Here is a 19,510-nt window from a genome sequence, read left to right on the forward strand (position 1 = left end):
CCTCCTGACTATAGGCAATCTTGTGGATGATGGTAGTTTCAGTGACCACTTAAACAATACACTGAAGATTCACATTTATCTATCCTCTGAGCTCTGGCCTCATATGTCCAATTATGTACTTGACATTTTCTCTGGAACATTTCAAAGGCACTTCAAACCCTACATTACCAAAACTCATGATCTCTCAAACTTGACTCTTGACTTATTTCTCATTGTGCAAGGCAAGAAGCCCAGGAATCACTCTTGACCTCTCCTTCTCCCATGCTCCCTATATCCAACTCACGACCAAGTCTTATCCATTTTACTTCCTGAATGGCTCTCCAATCTGTCCATCCCATTTCCATCCCTACCCTATTAAAGTTTCCATCATCTCTCACTTTGTAACTAGCCTGGCCTCTTCCAGGCTGTTCTTCACACTGTAGCCATGCAGATCTTTTCAAACTGCTAATCTTCAGTTACTTCACTCCTGGCTTAAACACCTCCAGTGGCTCCTCATTGTTCTTAGGATAAAGACAAAACTCTCTTTCATGACCTATGTGGCCCATCTACCCACTGGCATCTGTACTATGTTCCACCTTCACTATCTCAGCTTCTTATCCCTCAATAGTTGCCATGCTCCAACCTGCCCCAGGACCTTGACACATGCTGTTTTCTTTGCCTGATAAGTGCTTCTTTTCTGTCAGAGCTCAGCTGTCCCTTCCTTAGAGAAGCCTTTAGTGACCTCTCTAACTAGGACAGATCCCTCCCTTATAATAGGCTCTCAGAGCCACATACTTCATTTTTGTGGTACTTGTGCAATTTTATATTTGTTTTGGGATGATTATGTGCATAATGTTTCTCTTCCCCTGAATGTTAAGAATTCTTCAAGGCCAGGGATCGCATCTGTTTTCTGCTCACTCTTGTGTCCCCCATTGTCTAGCAAGTACTGCCACATAGTAGGAGTAGGTGTTTTCAATGAATGTATAAGAGATGAATGAATAAATGAGCGAATGAATGAACGAGAGAGGGGCAGGTGACCTAAGGCTAGAAGCAGAACAGGAATTATAGGGAGAAATAAGATGGAACCATTTTTGAAGAAGTTGCTAATTCAAGGTGCTGCAGACATGGAAAGAGAGAGAAAAGAAAGACTATCTTCTCTTTTCTTCTATTTCCTCCTCTGTCCCTTCTCTCCACTTCTATATCCTCCTGTCTAGAAGTCCTTGCCCTGGACCAGTTTTGGATTAAGGAATAGCAGAGATAAAGGCAGAGTTAGAGGATCTTGGTGGTAAGGAGTCCTTGACAGTCGTGGGTCTAAAGATGTGAGGAGAGGAGAGGGAATGAAATCTCAAGCAGCAGGAGGGACACAAGTTGCTTGGCTACCCAGCTTCTTACAGGTCTATATCCTGTACCTCAGCCTCTAATGCAGCCACTCCCTTGTGGCTCTAGGACCCTCAGTAAGCTAGGGCATGGCATTGTTTCAGAGTGCCTATATTTCTCAGAGACCCTGTTCTCTCTTCTCTTTCCACAGAGCTCAAGAATTTCAGTCCCTTGGTAGCACTTTTCCTTGCTACATGTGTTCCTTTAAATATCTTCCTTTCTCACTGCTCAAACAAGAATCTTGGTTGAAAGATTCAAAGTTGTTTAACCATCCTAAGGGATCATTATTTTTTCATATTCTCTTAAAGCAGTCACTTAAAAAATGTGTCTTCTATGCCAAAAATATAAATTCAGTTTGATGGAACAGGACTACAAGAAGACAATTTGTAAATACACACAAATTACTAACATGTTTTAGTTTATAATACTTTGCAAAAATCTATCTGCAATATTGATTAACAGGACTTTCATAGTACAAAGTAATCTATTACAATATTTATAGTAATACAATGAGTGTGACTAAGGTTCCTTTTAAAAACACATTTGAATTTTAATTTTAAATTTTGAAATTTTACTTTTGGAGATAATGGTAAACTATCAGCAAAAGTAATAACTTTAAAATGATAATTTCCTGTGTAAGAACTACACTAGTTATTTCCTGTATTTTCTGTAGGTACACTTAAGGAACTTAAGTCCATATAAAAGCAGCTGCTCTAAGTGCTGAAAACCTTGGGTAATTACAGTGGTTTTGTTAGGATTCTTTAATGATGTCCACTTCTTTTTTCCCATGGCACAAAGCTGTCTGTTGCTGACGACTCAGGATGGATGTCAGTGACCTTATGTATGGCATGAGAGATATTTTTCCTGTAGCACAGGGTTTGATGTCAGTAGCTTTTGGACAATGTCAGTGAACAAAAAGAAGGAAAAAAATTAAAGCCAAATATAGAGATGCTGACTCCAGGAATACATAACAGAAAAACGAGTTAATATTCTGATGCTAGGCTTCAACATGTCCTTTGATTAAGCCTTCAGAATATTATTTAAAATGAACCACAAAAAGCACATTTCAAACATATCCCGGGCAATGTCTATATTCAGAATGCCAAGAAGCTGTGTCCAGGCATTTTTAATTGTTTGTGTCTTCATGGTGGAAGTAAAAGAACTTAAGATTTTATTCTTACTCTTTGGATATCTTCACTCTATGGGGGGGAAAAGCAACTTTTGGTATATATCAACAGCTGGAACTCAGTGAATGGTTTGCATTCCTTCTCCAGAATATTTTTTGTGCCCTTCTTCATTCATTCTATAAACATATAGTAAGTGCTTGCCATGTACCAAGCACTGGGCTGGGCTCTGGGTAACCCTGAAGTAAATAAATCAAAATTCCTTGCATTCAAAGCTACTCAGTCTAATGAAGGATATGGTGATACACAATAACAAGGTTATATTAATCAAGTTTCCTCACCAACCATTCTCTATTTAAATTACGTTAAAAATTAAAGTGAGCTAATCAACACAGTTAAAATATCAAATAAGATCATAGGGTTTATAACAAAACTTAAAGAGTGTGTGAGGGCTTATAACAAAACCACTTTCAACTTCTTCAGCTATTTCTACACACATTTATGTCCACATTTCTAAATAACAATGGCTATTTTTGATTTTTAAATCTTAGATATTTATCTACTAAATTTCTACTAAGATGATGATTTAATTCTCATAAGTACTGCCTCCAACCTCTACTACACTTCCCTTCTCCCACTATGTCAGTAGAGTTATACTAACATTGTTAATTAATTTTCACTGAGTGTATTATTATTATTATTATTATTATTATTATTATTATTTGAGACAGAGTCTCACTCTGTCACCCAGGCTGGAATGCAGTGGTATGATCATGGCTCACTGCAGTTTTAACCTCCCAGGCTCAAGCGATCCTCCCACTGAAGCCTCCTGAATAGCTGGGACTCAGGCATGTGCCACCATGCCTGTCTAATGTTTCTGTATTTTTTGTAGAGATAGGGTTTCACCATCTTTCCCAGGCTGGTCTAGAACTCGTGAGCTCAATCAATCCTCCTGCCTTGGTCTCCCAAAGTGCTGGGATTACAGGTGTGAGCCACTGCACCTGGCCAATTTTCAGTGACTATATTATTAAGCTCAATTAAGTCTTGTTCATAGCTAAACTACATAGTATACTAGGATTGCTTCTTATTTTCCATAGAGTTAAAAATTGCCTAAGTTCTTAGTTTTCTATGTACTTACATAATTCAGTCTGTTGCAACATGGGCTGGGTGCCTTCTAGCCTACCGTACAGCTGATGTCCTAACTTACCTTCACTTCTGTGAATTTCCTTAGCTTTTTTACTGTTTCCTAGATACCATGTCTTCCCTTTTCCTAGTTTACTCTCCTGTTTAGGTGAAATACTCAATTTTTATGGGTCGTGCTTTTTGTGTTCTTTTAAAGAAATTTTTATTTTTTCCTAGAAGTTTTTTTTTTTTAATTTAAATCCACTTTTTATTCTTTCACAGATTTTAACAATTATACACAACTTTTAACATAAACATAGTGAAATCTCAAGGATAAGGAGGCAATATATATGGCCTCTTCTATTCGTTATTCAGGATGGAAGGAAATTTTCAAAGTACAATGTGTGAGATTTAACACTGGAAAAATACATAGGAAACTTGTTTAACTGGCTCCACTTAGGACCAGACACAGCACAATAAATATAGAACTGCATCATCTTTTTAAAAGATCATTGTAATTTTAACACATTCTTACTAAAGAAATACATACTATCAATGACCAATCTGAAATTCTGTAACAGGTGAAGAGAGACTTACGATGAATATCTGAGCATAGGTTCGCTAGCATCTTCACACTCATACATAAACATTCTTAAAGGGAATAAGAATGATTTCAAATTCAAAACAACAACAAAAAAACAAATTTGGTCAAACTTTCTTCATCATACCATTCATTGCTATCACAATCCTAGCTTGCTGGTACGTTTAAGAAAGGAATAGAAAGTTTTTGAAATCCTTTTAATTTCTACTAGTCTTAGGGCCTCTTGGGTAGGCCACTTTGGAAGCAAACTGATTAAACAGCTCCATTAAGTCTGTATCTCAACAAACCATTGCATAATTTCTGTCAATGTTCTCAAAGGTTAAAACAAGTTGTATGGAAGAAAACCTTTCCTCAATAGCAGGCCACTGTAAAAACATGTAATCTGCAAGAATTTAAACAAAACTATCCTGAATTCTCTACTGATTGCTTCTTTCCTTAATAAACCAACACATAGGCATTACCTAAAAAATTAAATAATAATATACCGAGGCATAAAATAAATACTTTATTTATGCTATCACAATTTGGGTATTTGAGATTGTTAGCCATGTTCACACACCCTTTCCTCTACCCAAAGAGGAAGCAATGGTGCCAACACTGTTGGTCAGAAAGAGTTAATGGGAAACTGTTGCTCTCAGAGCTGTTCTGCAATATGCAGACACAAAAATTATTATTTTAAACATATACTTAAAAGACGGATAAAATGATCTTTTTTTTCATGTGATGCAGATTCTGTTATCAGTAGATACAAAATTAATTTCATTCCTATTAGGATGGAAACGGGTATGCTGCTGTGGCCATAGATATTCTGAGAAACCTCTTAAGCCAGTGAACCAAAAACCATATGAAAGAAAGTAATATTTTCTGTGATTGGTTAACTGGCTGTTCAAAAATTCAACAAGCAAACAAACATGCAAACATGTGACATGTCATTATTTTGTAAAAACATAATGCCACTCTGGCCCCAGGAATCGCTATAGCCCAGCTGGTCCTTAAAGGTGCAAACAGCCTTTAATTGCTACTAAAATCTCTGCTATTTTACTGCCCATCACACTTGCCACATGATTCTCAGAAGCTTAGGCTTCCAAGATGTTTAAGGAAAATAAAGAAGGTGTGATGTGGATCAAGTTTTCAGTGATTGTTTTAAATGCAATTTTAAAAAGAACTTCTAGTAATGAAGTATATAATAGTCCTTGATACTAAATTTTTTCTAGTGAAATAAAGGATGCTTTAATAAGACAATATTGCTCTAAGTTTGACCGCCTGATTCTTTTCTTCTCTTTTTCAGAGGGTACTGTTTCATATATTGTGTGAGCCCCACAAATGTCTATTTTAAAAAGAGTATAGTCCCTGGCCAGGCGTGGTGGCTCATGCCTGTAATCCCAGCACTTTGGGAAGCCGAGGCAGGCGGATCACCTGAGGTCGGGAGTTCGAGACCAGCCCGACCAATATGGTGAAACCCTGTTTCTACTAAAAATACAAAATTAGCTGGGCATGGTGAAGCATGCCTGTATAATCCCAGCTAATCGGGAGGCTGAGGTTGCAGTGAGCCAAGATCATGCCATTGCACCCCAGACTGGGTAACAAGAGTGAAACTCCGTCTCAAAAAAAATAAAATAAAATAAATAAAAAATAAAAATAAAAAGAGTATAGTTTCCAATAGTTTCTCACAAATATTCCTGATTTATAGTGGGGGAAGCGATGCATAATTGGAACATTAATCATTATGTTTTTGAAAATTAAACATTTCCTGCAAAGCAATTCCTCTGCAAAATGCTAAGCTGCCAATGAGATTACCACAATAGATATTGAGTCATTTCACAAAGTACCTGTTCAAAAGTTATAGAAACCTGGCCTTCCATTCCAAATTCACTGCAAAGAGAGTACATGCAGTAGTCCTGTTTACAATTTAATAGAGATAAGGGCACACCTAGGACAAAGAGGGTCATCACCCTACATACAAGTTTACAGTAGTGTAACCATAATATATATTTACTACATTCACCACTTCAGATAGAGGAAGAGGGAGGCCCTTCACAACACTAGAACAAAGGAATGTTAGTTTTATGTAAGACCTACCAAAAAAACAGGGAAACAAATAACACACATAGGCACTAGTCTCAAAGCTGCACGATAAAGAAGCAAAGGGTTTGAGATGAGAAATTCAGGAAATATACACATAGGAGCTTGTTGAGGAAAAGGAAATCACAGTTCTAATCTTCAAGGCTTCTAATCTTCAAGGCTACGGAATGCATTCTGCATATCTTCAAGAAGTTGTGCATAGTCGCTCTTGATCTTTGCCTCACCATCTTTCAGTGGATCCTTGAATTTCATGGAGGAAAGTTTATAGAGGATGTCTCCCATGTGTTCACGAATAATGGACCATGTGATTTTATTGTCACTCTGGGCAGTGGTTTCAACAGCTCTACGAGCCATATCATAAAATGCAATCATGTTGGACAGCATCCCTACTGTCTTGTAGAATGGGCAGAACCTGTCATAAGGAGTATATCCATTTTGTTGTAAGAAATCATCTTTGATAAGTTTTGCTACCTCCAGAGTGATTTTATCTGTTTCTGCCAAAGAAGCCTTTCCAACAAGCTGTACAATTTCTGCCAGGTCTTCTTCTTCCTGCAGAATTTCCTTAGCTTTGGTCCTCAGAGGAACGAACTCTGTGAAGTGTTTGTCATAGTATTCATCCAAGGCATGCATATACTTGCTGTAGCTGATGAGCCAATTGACAGAGGGGAAATGCTTACGCTGAGCTAGTTTCTTATCTAAGCCCCAGAACACCTGAACGATACCAAGAGTAGCAGATGTAACTGGATCAGAAAAATCACCACCAGGTGGAGAAACTGCTCCTACAATGCTGACACTCCCTTCTCTTTCAGGATTTCCAAGACATTTCACCCTGCCTGCTCGTTCATAAAAAGAGGCCAGCCGGGCACCAAGATAGGCTGGATATCCACTATCTGCAGGCATTTCAGCTAAACGACCAGAGATCTCTCTAAGGGCCTCAGCCCATCTAGAGGTAGAGTCAGCCATCATACTGACATGATAGCCCACGTCACGGAAGTACTCTGACAGTGTGATTCCAGTATAAATAGAGGCTTCTCTAGCAGCAACAGGCATATTGGAGGTATTGGCTACCAAAGCTGTCCTCTTCATAATTGACTCTACCTTACCATCAACCTACCAATGAGCTCTGGGAAGTCCCGGAGGACTTCAGACATCTCATTTCCTCTTTCACCACATCCTACATAGATGATTACATCACTGTTAGAATACTTGGATAGAGACTGTGATATCACTGTCTTTCCACAGCCAAAGGCTCCCGGGATAGCAGTAGTTCCTCCCTGGACACACGGAAAAAGGGCATCAAGGACTCTCTGGCCAGTCAACAGAGGATGATTGGCTGGCAGCTTCTCAGTGACAGGTCGAACTTGACGTACAGGCCATACTTGCACCATGGTGAACTTTTCCTTTACACCTTCAAATTCAAGCTCCAAGACAACATCAGAGGTATCGTAATTCCCAGGTGGAGCAATATAAGTTACAGTTCCTCTGTTTCGTGGGGGTAACATGATTTTGTGTTTGATAAGCGAGTTCTCATTGACAATTCCATAAATGTCTCCGCCAGTGATATGACTACCAACCCGTAGGTTTTTGCAAGGTGTAAAGTCCCATTTGATATCTCTGCTAAGAGCAGACACGTTTACTCCTCTGGGGATGTAGATGCTTTGGGTCTGACTGCTGATATCCGACAAAGGTCTTTGAATACCATCAAAAATGGCTCCCATAATGCCAGGACCGAGCTCTACAGAGAGGGGTTTACCAGTGCGAAGTACAGGATCTCCAACAGAAACACCAGAAGTTTCTTCATACACCTGAATAGTAGCCATGTCACCCTCCAATCGAATAATCTCTCCAACCAACTCGCTGTGGCCCACTCTCACCAGCTCATACATGGCTGCACCCGCCATGTCACAGGCTGTAACCACAGGTCCTGAGACCCCATGCACATAACCAAATGTGCTTTCTTTATCTTCATCGAGTATTTTGGGTAGCTTGGAAAAATCCATGTTAGTTTACCTGCTGGGGCGCGAGGTGCAGAGACCGTACCGACTGAGGACCCCGAGGCTCTGTCACCACCGGGGGGACGTCCTCAGCTGCACAGGGTTGGGAGGGGCGGCTTCCTAGAAGTTTTATATTTTAGCAGTTAAATTTGGATGTGATCCATTTTGAGTAAATTTTTGTGCATGGGGTAAAGGGTAAAGGTTCACTTTTTCTATTTGGATATCCAGTTGTTCCACCATTTGTTGAAAACATTATCCTTTCTTCCATTGAAATATTGGGATTTTTGGCTGGGCGTGGTGGCTTACACCTGTATTTCTAGCACTTTGGAAGGCTGAGGCAGGTGGATCACTGGAGGTCAGGAGATCAAGAAGAGCCTGGCCAACATGCTGAAACCCTGTCTCTACCAAAAATATAAAAAAATTGGCTGGGCGTGGTGGCACGTGCCTGTAATCCCAGTTACTTGGGAAGCTGAGGCAGAAGAATTGCTTGAACCCAGGAGGCGGAGGTTGCAGTGAGCTGAGATTGTGCCACTGCACTCCAACGTGGGCAACAGAGCGAGACTCTTAAAAATCAATTGACCCTATGTGTGAGTTTATTTATAAACTGTTCTGTTTCCTTAATCTTCATGGCCACCCTATGTCAATGCCACATTGTCTTGATTATCATAACTTTAAATTTGTGAAATCAGGTAGGGTAAGTTCTCCAAATGTATTTTATTTTATTTATTTAATTTTTGAGAAAGGATCTCACTTTGACACCCACGCTGGAGTGCAGTGCCGTGATCATGTCTCACTGCTGTCTCAATCTCCTGGGCTTATGAGATCCTCTCATCTCAGCCTCCTGAGTAGCTGGGACCACAGGCATGTGCCACCACACCCAGCTAATTAAAAAAAAATTTTTTTTTTTTGTAGAGATGGAGTGCCAAACTCCTGGGCTCAAGTGATTCTCTAGCCTCAGCCTCCCAAAGAGCTAGGATTACAGATGTGAGCCACTGTGCCAGGCTTTTTTTTTTTTTTTTTTAGAAACACTGTCTCACACTCTTGTCCAGGCTGAAGTGCAGTAGCACAATCATGGCCCACTATAGCCATGACCTCCAGGGCTCATGCAGTCCTCCCACCTCAGCCTTTTGGGTAGCTGGTACTATAGGCCACCATTTCCAGCTAATTTTTTTAAAAAAACATCTTTTAGGCCGGGCACGGTGGCTCACGCCTGTAATCCCAGCACTTTGGGAGGCCGAGACGGGCAGATCACGAGGTCAGGAGATCAGACCATCCTGGCTAACACGGTGAAACCCCGTCTCTACTAAAAATACAAAAAAATTAGCCAGGCATAGTGGCTGGCACCTGTAGTCCCAGCTACTCGGGAGGCTGAGGCAGGAGAATGGCGTGAACCCGGGAGGCAAAGCTTGCAGTGAGCCGAGATCGCGCCACCGCACTCCAGCCTGGGCGACAGAGCAAGACTTCGTCTCAAAGAAAAAGAGAAAAAAGAAAAAAACATCTTTTAGAGAAGGGGTCTTGCTATATTGCCCAGGCTGGTCTCAAACTCCTGGGCTCAAGCAATCCTCGTGCCTCATCCTCCCAAGGTACTGGGATTATAAGCATGAGTTACCATGCCCATGATGGTTTTACCAATTGGTTCTTTTTACCAATGTTGCTTTGGTATTCTAGGTCCCTTTCTTATAAATTTTAGGATTGATTTGTCAATTTCTAAGAGAAAAGAATCTGAGATATTGATTGGGATTATGTTGAATGTATAGATCAATTGAGAAGGAATTAACACTTTAAGAATACAGAGTCTTCTACCATGCAAGTGTAGAGGCAGGCAGTATATGAGAAATCTCTGTACTTTTAATTTTGCTATGAATCTAAAATTAATCTAAATCATAAGGTCTATTAAAATAAAAAAATCACAACCAGAAAAAAAGTCTATTAAAACAAAAAATCAAAACTGGAATACAATCTGCTAATACATGAAAATGGTATCTCTCTTCATTTATGTAGATCTTCTTTAATTTCTTCCAATATTTTGTGTTTTTATTGTACAGCTCTTGCACATAGTTTAAAAAATGTATCCCTAAGTATTTTATGTATCTTGATGAAGTTATAAATGCCATTTTAAAAAATTTCATTTCTAATTGTTCACTGCTAGTCAGTGGAAATACAGTTACGTTTTGCATATTGACCTTGCCATTAAGCATATGGATTTGCTAAATACACTCCATAAATTCTAATAGCTTTTTGCGGCTTTCTAATCATTTTATATGTACCCAATCACGTAGTCTGCAAATAAAGAACATTTTGTTTCTTCCTTTTGAAGCAATGTCATTGTTTCAGTTTTTGGCCTTAGTGCACTGGTTAAGACAGGTGCAACTCTAAGGTTGAGTAATGTGGTATAGTAAATATCCTTCCTTTATTCTTTTTTTTTTTTTTTTTTTTTTTGGAGACAGAGTCTCGCTCTGTCACCCAGGCTGGAGTGCTGTGGCCAGATCTCAGCTCACTTCAAGCTCCGCCTCCCGGGTTCACGCCATTCTCCTGCCTCAGCCTCCCGGGTAGCTGGGACTACAGGCTCCCGCCACCTCGCCCAGCTAGTTTTTTGTATTTTTTAGTAGAGACGGGGTTTCACCGTGTTAGCCAGGATGGTCTTGATCTCCTGACCTCGTGATCCGCCTGTCTCGGCCTCCCAAAGTGCTGGGATTACAGGCTTGAGCCACCACGCCATGCCACCTTTATTCTTAATCTTAGGGAAAGCATTCAATCTTTCATCATTAAGTATCTTGTTATGTAGATTTTATATAGATGCCTATTATCAGGTTAAGTTCCTTTCTATTTACAGTTTGCTGATAATTTTTAAAATCATACATGGTGCTGAATATAATGCATTTTGTGCATCTATTAAGATGATCATATAATATTTCTCCTTTATTCTGTTTGGTGAATTATATTGATTTATGTCTGAATGCCAAAACAATCTTGCATTCCTGAGATAAGCCTCACCTGGTCATTGCGTGTTATCTTTTTATATATTGCTGGACTTGATTTGCTAATATTTTAGTAGGGATTCTTGCTTCTCTGTTCCTAGGGTGTATTGCTCTGTAGTGTTCTTGTAATATTGCTGATTTGATAACATGAATTGGGAAGTAGTCCCTGCTTCTCTGTTTTCTTTTTCTTTCTTTTTTTCTTTCTGAGACAGGGTCTCACTTTGTTCCCCCAGCCAGCTGGAGAGCAGTGGCATGATCTCAGCTCACTGCAGCCTCGACTTCCCGGGTTCATGTGATCCTCCCACCTCAGCCTCCTGAGTAGCTGGGACTACAGATGGTCACCACCATGGCTGGCTAATTTTCTTTTTGTTTTCTTTGAGATGGAGTCTCACTCTGTTGCCTAGGCTGGAATGCAGTGGCATGATCTCGGCTCATTGCAACCTCTGCCTCTTGGGTTCAAGAGATTCTCCTGTCTCAGCCTCCCAAGTAGCTGGGATGACAGGCATATGCCACCACACCCAGCTAATTTTTGCATTTTCAGTAGACACAGGGTTTCGCCATGTTGGTCAGGCTGGCCTTGAACTCCTGACCTCAGGTGATCTTCCTGCCTTGGCCTCCCAAAGTGTTGGGATTACAGGCATGAGCCCTGGCTAATTTTTGTATTTTTTGTAGAGAGATGGGGTCTTACCACATTGCTCAGGCTGAGTTTTGAACTCCTGAGCTCAAGAGATCTGCTCACCTTGGCCTCCTGAAGTGCTAGGATTACAGGTGTGAGCCACTGCACCTGGCCTTGCTTTTCTGTTTTTCTGAAAGAGTTTGTGTAAGATTAGTATCATTTCTTTCCTAATTTTATAATAAAGTGCATCAGTGAGGTCATCTGGTCTTGGAGTTCTCTTTGTGGAAATATTTTTATTTGTGAAATATGATGCATTTAATAGATACAGAGCTATTCAGACTTTCTGTTTCTTATGTCAGTTTTGGTATTTATGTCTTGCAAGGAATATGTTTTTAACTAAGTTGCCAACTTTATGGCATAAAGTTCTTTACAACATTCCCTTCTTATCCTTTTAACTGTAGTGACATATTTTTCATTTCTGATATTGTTAATTTGTGTTTTCTCTGTTTTCTTGAACAGCCTAGATAGAAGTTTATTAATTTTATTAATATTTGCAAAGAACCAGCTTTTGGCATCATTGATTTTTTTCTAATGGTTGCCTATATTTCTATTTCATTAATTTCTGCTGTTATTTTCATTATTTCCTTCTTTCCTTCCTTTTCATTTCCTTCCTTCAAATTTATTTTGAATTTAATTTGCGTGTATTTTTCTTGCTGCTTGAGGTACAAGATGAGAGCATTGTTTTAATTTTTCTTCATCTTAAATTTATTATCATTATTGTTTGTATTTTTCCCTCATTCTTGTCGTCATTTTATAATTTTTCTTCTTTTCTACTATAAGCGTTCAAAGCTATAAATTTCCCTCTAAGCATTACTTTACTGTATCCCACAAATTTTCAAATGTTTTGTTTTCATTTTCATTCAGTTCAAGTATTTTCTAATTTTCTTTGTGATTTCTATGGACTTTGTTTCATTTCATATGGATTATGTTGATAATTTTGTTTTTTGAGACAGGGTCTCACTTGGTTGCCCAGGCTGGAGTACAGTGTTGTGATCTCTGTCACTGTAGCCTTCACCTCCTGGGTTCAAACGATCCTCCCAACTCAGCCTCCTGAGTAGCTGGGGCTACAGGCATGCACCACCATGCCTGGCTAATTTTTGTATTTTTAGTGGAGGCAGGGTTTTACCATGTTGCCCAGGCTGGTCTTGAACTCCTGGGCTCAAAAATTCCACCTGCCTCAGTCTCCCAAAGTGATAGTATTACAGGCATGAACTACTGCACCCAGCTCTAAATATTCTAACTCCTATTTTAAGGTGGAATGTTCTATAAGGGTAAATTAGGTCAAGTTGGTTGGTTATGTTATACCTATCTTTTATATCATTACTGGTTTACTATCTGCTTGTTCTATCAACCAATGCAAGAGAAATGTTGAAATCTCTGTTATAATTACGAATTTGTCAATTTCTCCTTTTACTTCTGTGAATTTTTACTTCATGTAGTTTGTAATTCTGTTGCTAGGAGCATAACTTTGAGGATTGTTATGTTTCCTTAAAGAACTGGCACTTTTTGGCCGGGCGTGGTGGCTCAACCCTGTAATCCCAGCACTTTGGGAGGCCGAGACGGGAGGATCACAAGGTCAGGAGATCGAGACCATCCTGGCTAACACGGTGAAACCCCGTCTCTACTAAAAAATACAAAAAACTAGCCGGGCGAGGTGGCGGGCGCCTGTAGTCCCAGCTACTCGGGAGGTTGAGGCAGGAGAATGGCGTAAACCCGGGAGGCGGAGCTTGCAGTGAGCCGAGATCCGGCCACTGCACTCCAGCCTGGGCGACAGAGCGAGACTCTGTCTCAGAAAAAAAAAAAAAAAAAAAGAACTGGCACTTTTTATCATTATAAATTTTCCTTATGTATCTCTGGTAATATTTCTTGTCCTAGAATCTATTTTATTTTATATTAATGTAGCCATTTCATTTTTCATATTATTTGTGTTTGCAGTATATTTTTTTCATAATTTTATTTTTAACTCACATATCTTTAAAGTGTGTTTCTTCCAAAGAGTACTATTGGATTTTTTATTTTTATTTTTATTTTTATTTTTATTTTTGAGGCGGAGTCTCGCTCTGTCACCCGGACTGGAGTGCAGTGGCCGGATCTCAGCTCACTGCAAGCTCCGCCTCCCGGGTTTACGCCATTCTCCTGCCTCAGCCTCCCGAGTAGCTGAGACTACAGGCGCCCGCCACCTCGCCCAGCTAGTTTTTGTATTTTTAGTAGAGACGGGGTTTCACCGTGTTAGCCAGGATGGTCTCGATCTCCTGACCTCATGATCCGCCAGTCTCGCCCTCCCAAAGTGCTGGGATTACAGGCTTGAGCCACTGTGCCCGGCCAGGTTTTTTTATTTTTTTTTAAGCATAAATAACAAGACCCAGGCTGGTCTTGAACTCCTGGGCTCAAGTGATCCTCCCACCCTGGCCTCTTAAAGTGCTGACATTACACATGTCACCATGCCCAGCTAAGATTGGATTAAAAAAAAATTTGGTCCTACTATCTCTGCCTTTTAATTGAACTATTTAAATTATTTACATTAATATAATTATTAATATTAATATTAACATATAATTACTGATATTGGCTGAGTTTAAGACTACTGTCTTGCTATTTGTCTTATCTGTTCTTTATTTCCTTTTACTTTTCCTGTCCCCTACTTTTTTTTGGCATTTGAGTTTCTCTTAATTATTGGCTTACTAGTTGTAAAAATCTTTGACTGTATTTTAGTGGTTGCCTCAGGGTTTAAAACAATCATTTTTAAATATGCACAGGCTACTATCAAATAGCATGATACTACTTCACGTGTAATGTAAGAACTTGACAACAATATACCACTATTTTCTCCATTCCTGTCATTTGTGCTATTGTTACTGTTTATTTTCCTTTTACATGTCATAAACCCCATGCTATATAGTTATTATTTATTTTGCCTTCATTTTATTGCTTGTGTGGTTGCACATATCAGTGATGCCAGCTACAGTGAGGCTGTGGCAGAAGGTTCACTTAAGCCTAGGAAATTTAGGCTGCAGTGAGCTGTGATCACACTACTGCACTACAGACTGGCCAATACAGTAAGACCCTGTCTAAAAAAAAAATTATCTCAGGTTTTATTTTTCTTCATTTTGCCTTCATTTTTTTGAAGGATGGTTTCACTGGATATATAATTCTAAGTTGACAAGAGTGTTTTTCTTTTAGCATTTTAAATATGTTTCATGATCTTCTGGCTTGTATTGCTTTTGACAAGAAGCTTGTAATAATTCTTATCTTTCTGTGTACATAAAATATCTTTTAAATGTCTTTTCTTCTGGTAGCTTTTAAGATGTACATATATATTTTTTTTTACATAGAGTTTTGCTCTTGTCGCCCAGGCTGGAGTGCAATGGCGCAATCTTGGCTCACTGCAAACTCCACCTCCTGGGTTCAAGTGACTCTCCTGCCTCAGCCTCCCAAGTAGCTGGGACTATAGGCATGAGCCACTACACCTGGCTAATTTTGTATTTTTAGTAGAGACAGGGTTTCACCATGTTGGCCAGGCTAGTCACAAACTCCTGACCTTGAGTCATCCGCCCGCCTTGGCCTCCCAAAGTGCCAGAATTACAGGCGTGAGCGACTGTGCCTGGCTGCTTTTAAGATATTCTTATTATCATTAGTTGTTTAGCAATTTTACTGTAGTGTACTTTGGTGTAATTTTCTTTGGGATTTTCCTGTTTGGGTTTTGTTGAGCTTCATGGATCAGGGATTAAAATTTTCATCAAATTTGGTAATTTTGGGGCCACTTTTGTTGTTGTTCTGTGTTTGCTTGTTTGTTTTGTTTTGAGATAGGGGCTCGCTCTGTTGCCCCCGTTTTTTGTTTGTTTGTTTGTTTTTTTAGTGTTTTTTCTTTCCATGCTTTACTTTGGACAGTTCTAATGCTGTGTCTTTAAGTTCACTGATCTTTTCTTGCACAACGGCTAATCTACTTTTAATCTTATTCAATGAATTTTTTATTTTAGAAATATTTTTAGTCGGGCTTGGTGGCTCACACCTGTAATCCCAGCACTTTGGGAGTCCGAGACGGGCGGATCACAAGGTCAGGAAATCGAGACCATCCTGGCTAACACGGTGAAACCCCGTCTCTACTAAAAAAAAAAAAAAATACAAAAAACTAGCCGGGCGAGGTGGCGGGCGCCTATAGTCCCAGCTACTCGGGAGGCTGAGGCAAGAGAATGGCGTGAACCCGAAAGGCGGAGCTTGCAGTGAGCTGAGATCTGGCCACTGCACTCCAGTTTGGGCGACAGAGCGAGACTCCATCTCAAAAAAAATAAAATAAAATAAAAACATAAAATAAATAAGTAAATATTTTTTAGCTCTAGAAGTTATGTCTTCCCCACACTTTCCATTTCTCTTTCCTTTCTGTTCACAATTTCTTTAAATTTTACAGTATATTTATAATTGCTTTATTTTCTTTAAAGTCTTATCTCCTAATTCTATCCTTCATGTCATTTCTGGATATTTTTTTTTTTTTGACTGATTTTTCTCGGGTTATGATTTACATTTTCATTCTTCTTTTTTTTTTTCCCCAGAAGATTACATCTGAAAGCAAGATTTTTTGTGGTTCTTGTTTGCTGTTCCTCTCTCTGCACTGTGGTCGATATTCATCTTGTTGTTTTTTTTCTCTTAGGGACAACAGGCCTGTGCTGCCTATTGTCCAAGGTCTGAAAAAGTTGTTTCACATATTTTGTCTAGGTTTCTCTTTGTTTTTATGGAGGGAGATTCTGGTCCTGGTTACTACATCATGGCCCATTAGATTGTCTTTATAATTTAAAAACATATTTCTCCATTTTCCCCCTATTGCTACGGTCCAAATGTGTCCCCCAAAGTTCCTATGTTGAAACTTTTTCTTTCCCTGCCTTATTCTTCCTGGACATATGTTGAAACTTAATTGCCAATGCAGTTGTATTAAGAGGTAGGCCTTTCGGGTCTGGCACGGTGGCTCATGCCTGTAATCCCAGCACTTTGGGAGGCTGAGGCAGGTGGATCACAAGGTCAGGAGATCGAGACCATCCTGGCTAACACGGTGAAACCCTGTCTCTACTAAAAATACAAAAAATTAGCTGGGCGTGGTGGTGGGCACCTGTAGTCCCAGCTACTTGGGAGGCTGAGGCAGGAGAATGGCGTGAACCCGGGAGGAGGAGCTTGCAGTGAGCCGAGATGGTGCCGCTGCATTCCAGCCTGGGTGACAGAGCAAGACTTCGTCTAAAAAAAAAAAAAAAAAAAAAAGTAGGCCTTTAGGAAGTGACTAATTTATGAGGGCAGAGCCTTCATGAATGGATGAGAACCTTATAAAAGGGTGATTTTGCTCCTTTCATCCCTCTGCTGTATGAGGACACATCCCCTCTGGATGCCCTAAGGCTCTGTCTTGGAAGCAGAAAGCAGCCCTTGCCAGAAACCAACATTTGGTGCCTTGATCTTAGGCTTCTCAGCCTCCAGAACTTTCAGAAGTAGGTTTCTGCTGATAAATTAATCAGTCTCAGGTATTTTGTTATAGCAGCACAAATGGACTAAGATACCTATTCTCTGATTCTGGTTCTGATTCTGGTACTCTTATTAGTCATATCTTCTGAATTAATTCTGTAAGTTTCTTTTCTACTTGCTTATATTCAGTTCTTTTTGTTTGTTCTTTCTGGGAGACTGTCAATTTTATCATTTAAACTTTATATTGAATATCTAATTTCCTCATCCTATTTTTAATTTCTAAGTGCTCTGTTATTCATGTTTCTTTTAAAAAATAGAATCTTGCTTTTATTTCAAGGTTATGGAATCCTTTTCATTTCTCTTGGGAAATTATAGTGGGATTTTAAAGGATTGTTTTCCTGTTTCCACATGATTTATTTCTTTGGAATTCTTTCTTTTTGTTTCTGTTTCTCTCTCTTTGATTTTAGAGGCTCTTTTCAGAGGTCTTCTAATCCTGAGCTGCCTGTTTATTCATTAAAGTGAATGAGAGCTTTCTGTGAGAGGACAAGGCTTGTTGACTGTCTCACTGTGGGGCAACTGGGCAGGCAGCTGGCATGTTCCCTCTGAAACTCTTAAATGTCAGGATTGGGAGATATTTTGTCATGAGCTAGTCAGTTTCCCTAAAGAGGAATGAATTCACCAACTTTTACCCAATGTTTTAAAGCCATGCAGGCAGGGTTTTGAGAGTAGAGCCTACTTGTATGCAAGAGAGGGAGAGAAATATTGGCTAACATTTCAGTGTTTAGTCTTTCATGAAGTCCACCCACTTGTTTTTTTTTTTTTTTTAGCATTACCATTTGCTGTGGTTTTTGACCCACAGACTCTGTGGTTCAACTTCTTCACAAATTAAACTTGTCCCCTGTAACTTTGTTGTTCAGGTATTCTATCCAGGTGTTCTTTAAACTCTCCTCTGCCCTCATGTTAACCATTCAACATCATTCAATGCAAGTGGCCACTCCCTCTTTCTTGAAACTCCTTTTTCTCTTCTTCTACATCACTGACTCCTGATGGAGTCTTCTAACTGATCTCTAAATACTGGAGTGTTTCTGTGATTGGTCTTGGCCTCATTTTTTTTTTTTTCTGTCTCTATTGTCTTTCACCCCATGCCATGGCTTTTAAATATCATGTAAATGCTGTTCACTCTCAAACTTTCCAATCTTACTTCTCCCTTAAACTCCAGATGATTACTTGACATGTCCATTTCAGTATCCAACAGGCATTTCACAAGGTGGAATTTTTCTGTTTCTTCCTTATAAAGGCTACTACTGTCTTCCCGTTTCCTCACACAAAATTTAGGAGTCATCCTGATTCCTTCACTTCTTTTATGCCTACATCCTGCTCATCAACAAGTTATATGAATTCCACCTTAAAATATAACTCATTACTTCCAAACCCACCCACTCCTCTTCATCTCTAAGCAACCATCTTCTCTTATTTAACTTCTGCAGTAGTCTCCCAACTGATCTCTTTGCTGTGATTCTTGAAACTCATTCTTCATATAGCACATATAGCAGTAGAGAAATCTTTTTTTTTTTTTTTTTTTTAATACTCCTTCAGTTGACAGAGGAAGGGGAGAAAAAGAAAACAATCCTTTCAGTGGCTTTCTATTATACTTACAATAAAGTAAAAATTTGTGATTATATCCTAAAATGACCTTTATGATCTGGCCTCTGTGCCTTCTTTTCTAATCTCATATTGTACTGTTGCCTCTTCATTCATTCAACAGTGTATTTACTGAGCACCTACAATGTATCAGAAACTAAGCTAGGCACTGGGTACCATACTACAGTGTTCCTTGGACACTCAAGCTTTCTTTGGCCTCAGAGCCTTTGCATCTACTTTCTCTAGTGCCTGGCATGTTCCTTCCCTAGCTCTTTGCATATCTTCTTTCTCATCCTTCAGATCTCAATGTAAATGTCATTTCTTCAGAGGCCTTTCGTATTAACCTGATCTAAAATATCCTCTGACTCCTCTTTTTCTGTTATCTTATTTAATTCCTTCATAGCACTTTTCAAAATCTTCTCTGCTTAGGTCTCTTCTCTTCTCTTTTCTTCTTTTTTTAAATTTTTTTTTTTTGAGACAGGGTCTCACTCTATTAC

The 19,510-nt window shown here is 39.3% G+C and overlaps 2 protein-coding genes across 4 annotated transcripts in view; both read right to left on the reverse strand.

Annotated features, from left to right (window-relative positions):
• The window catches only part of PPP1R42 (protein phosphatase 1 regulatory subunit 42), a 76,678-nt gene that overhangs the window by 29,121 nt on the left and 28,047 nt on the right, over nucleotides 1-19,510 (reverse strand). The window lies entirely within an intron of this gene.
• On the reverse strand, nucleotides 5,996-8,372 carry LOC111549197 (V-type proton ATPase catalytic subunit A-like). Its single transcript, XM_026455048.1, is given in 2 exon segments — nucleotides 5,996-7,397; nucleotides 7,400-8,372. Coding segments are annotated over 2 exon segments (1,851 nt in total). The 5' UTR covers nucleotides 8,286-8,372; the 3' UTR covers nucleotides 5,996-6,432.

The sequence above is a fragment of the Piliocolobus tephrosceles genome, chromosome 7 (assembly GCF_002776525.5).
Source record: "Piliocolobus tephrosceles isolate RC106 chromosome 7, ASM277652v3, whole genome shotgun sequence".
Lineage (NCBI taxonomy): Eukaryota > Metazoa > Chordata > Mammalia > Primates > Cercopithecidae > Piliocolobus > Piliocolobus tephrosceles.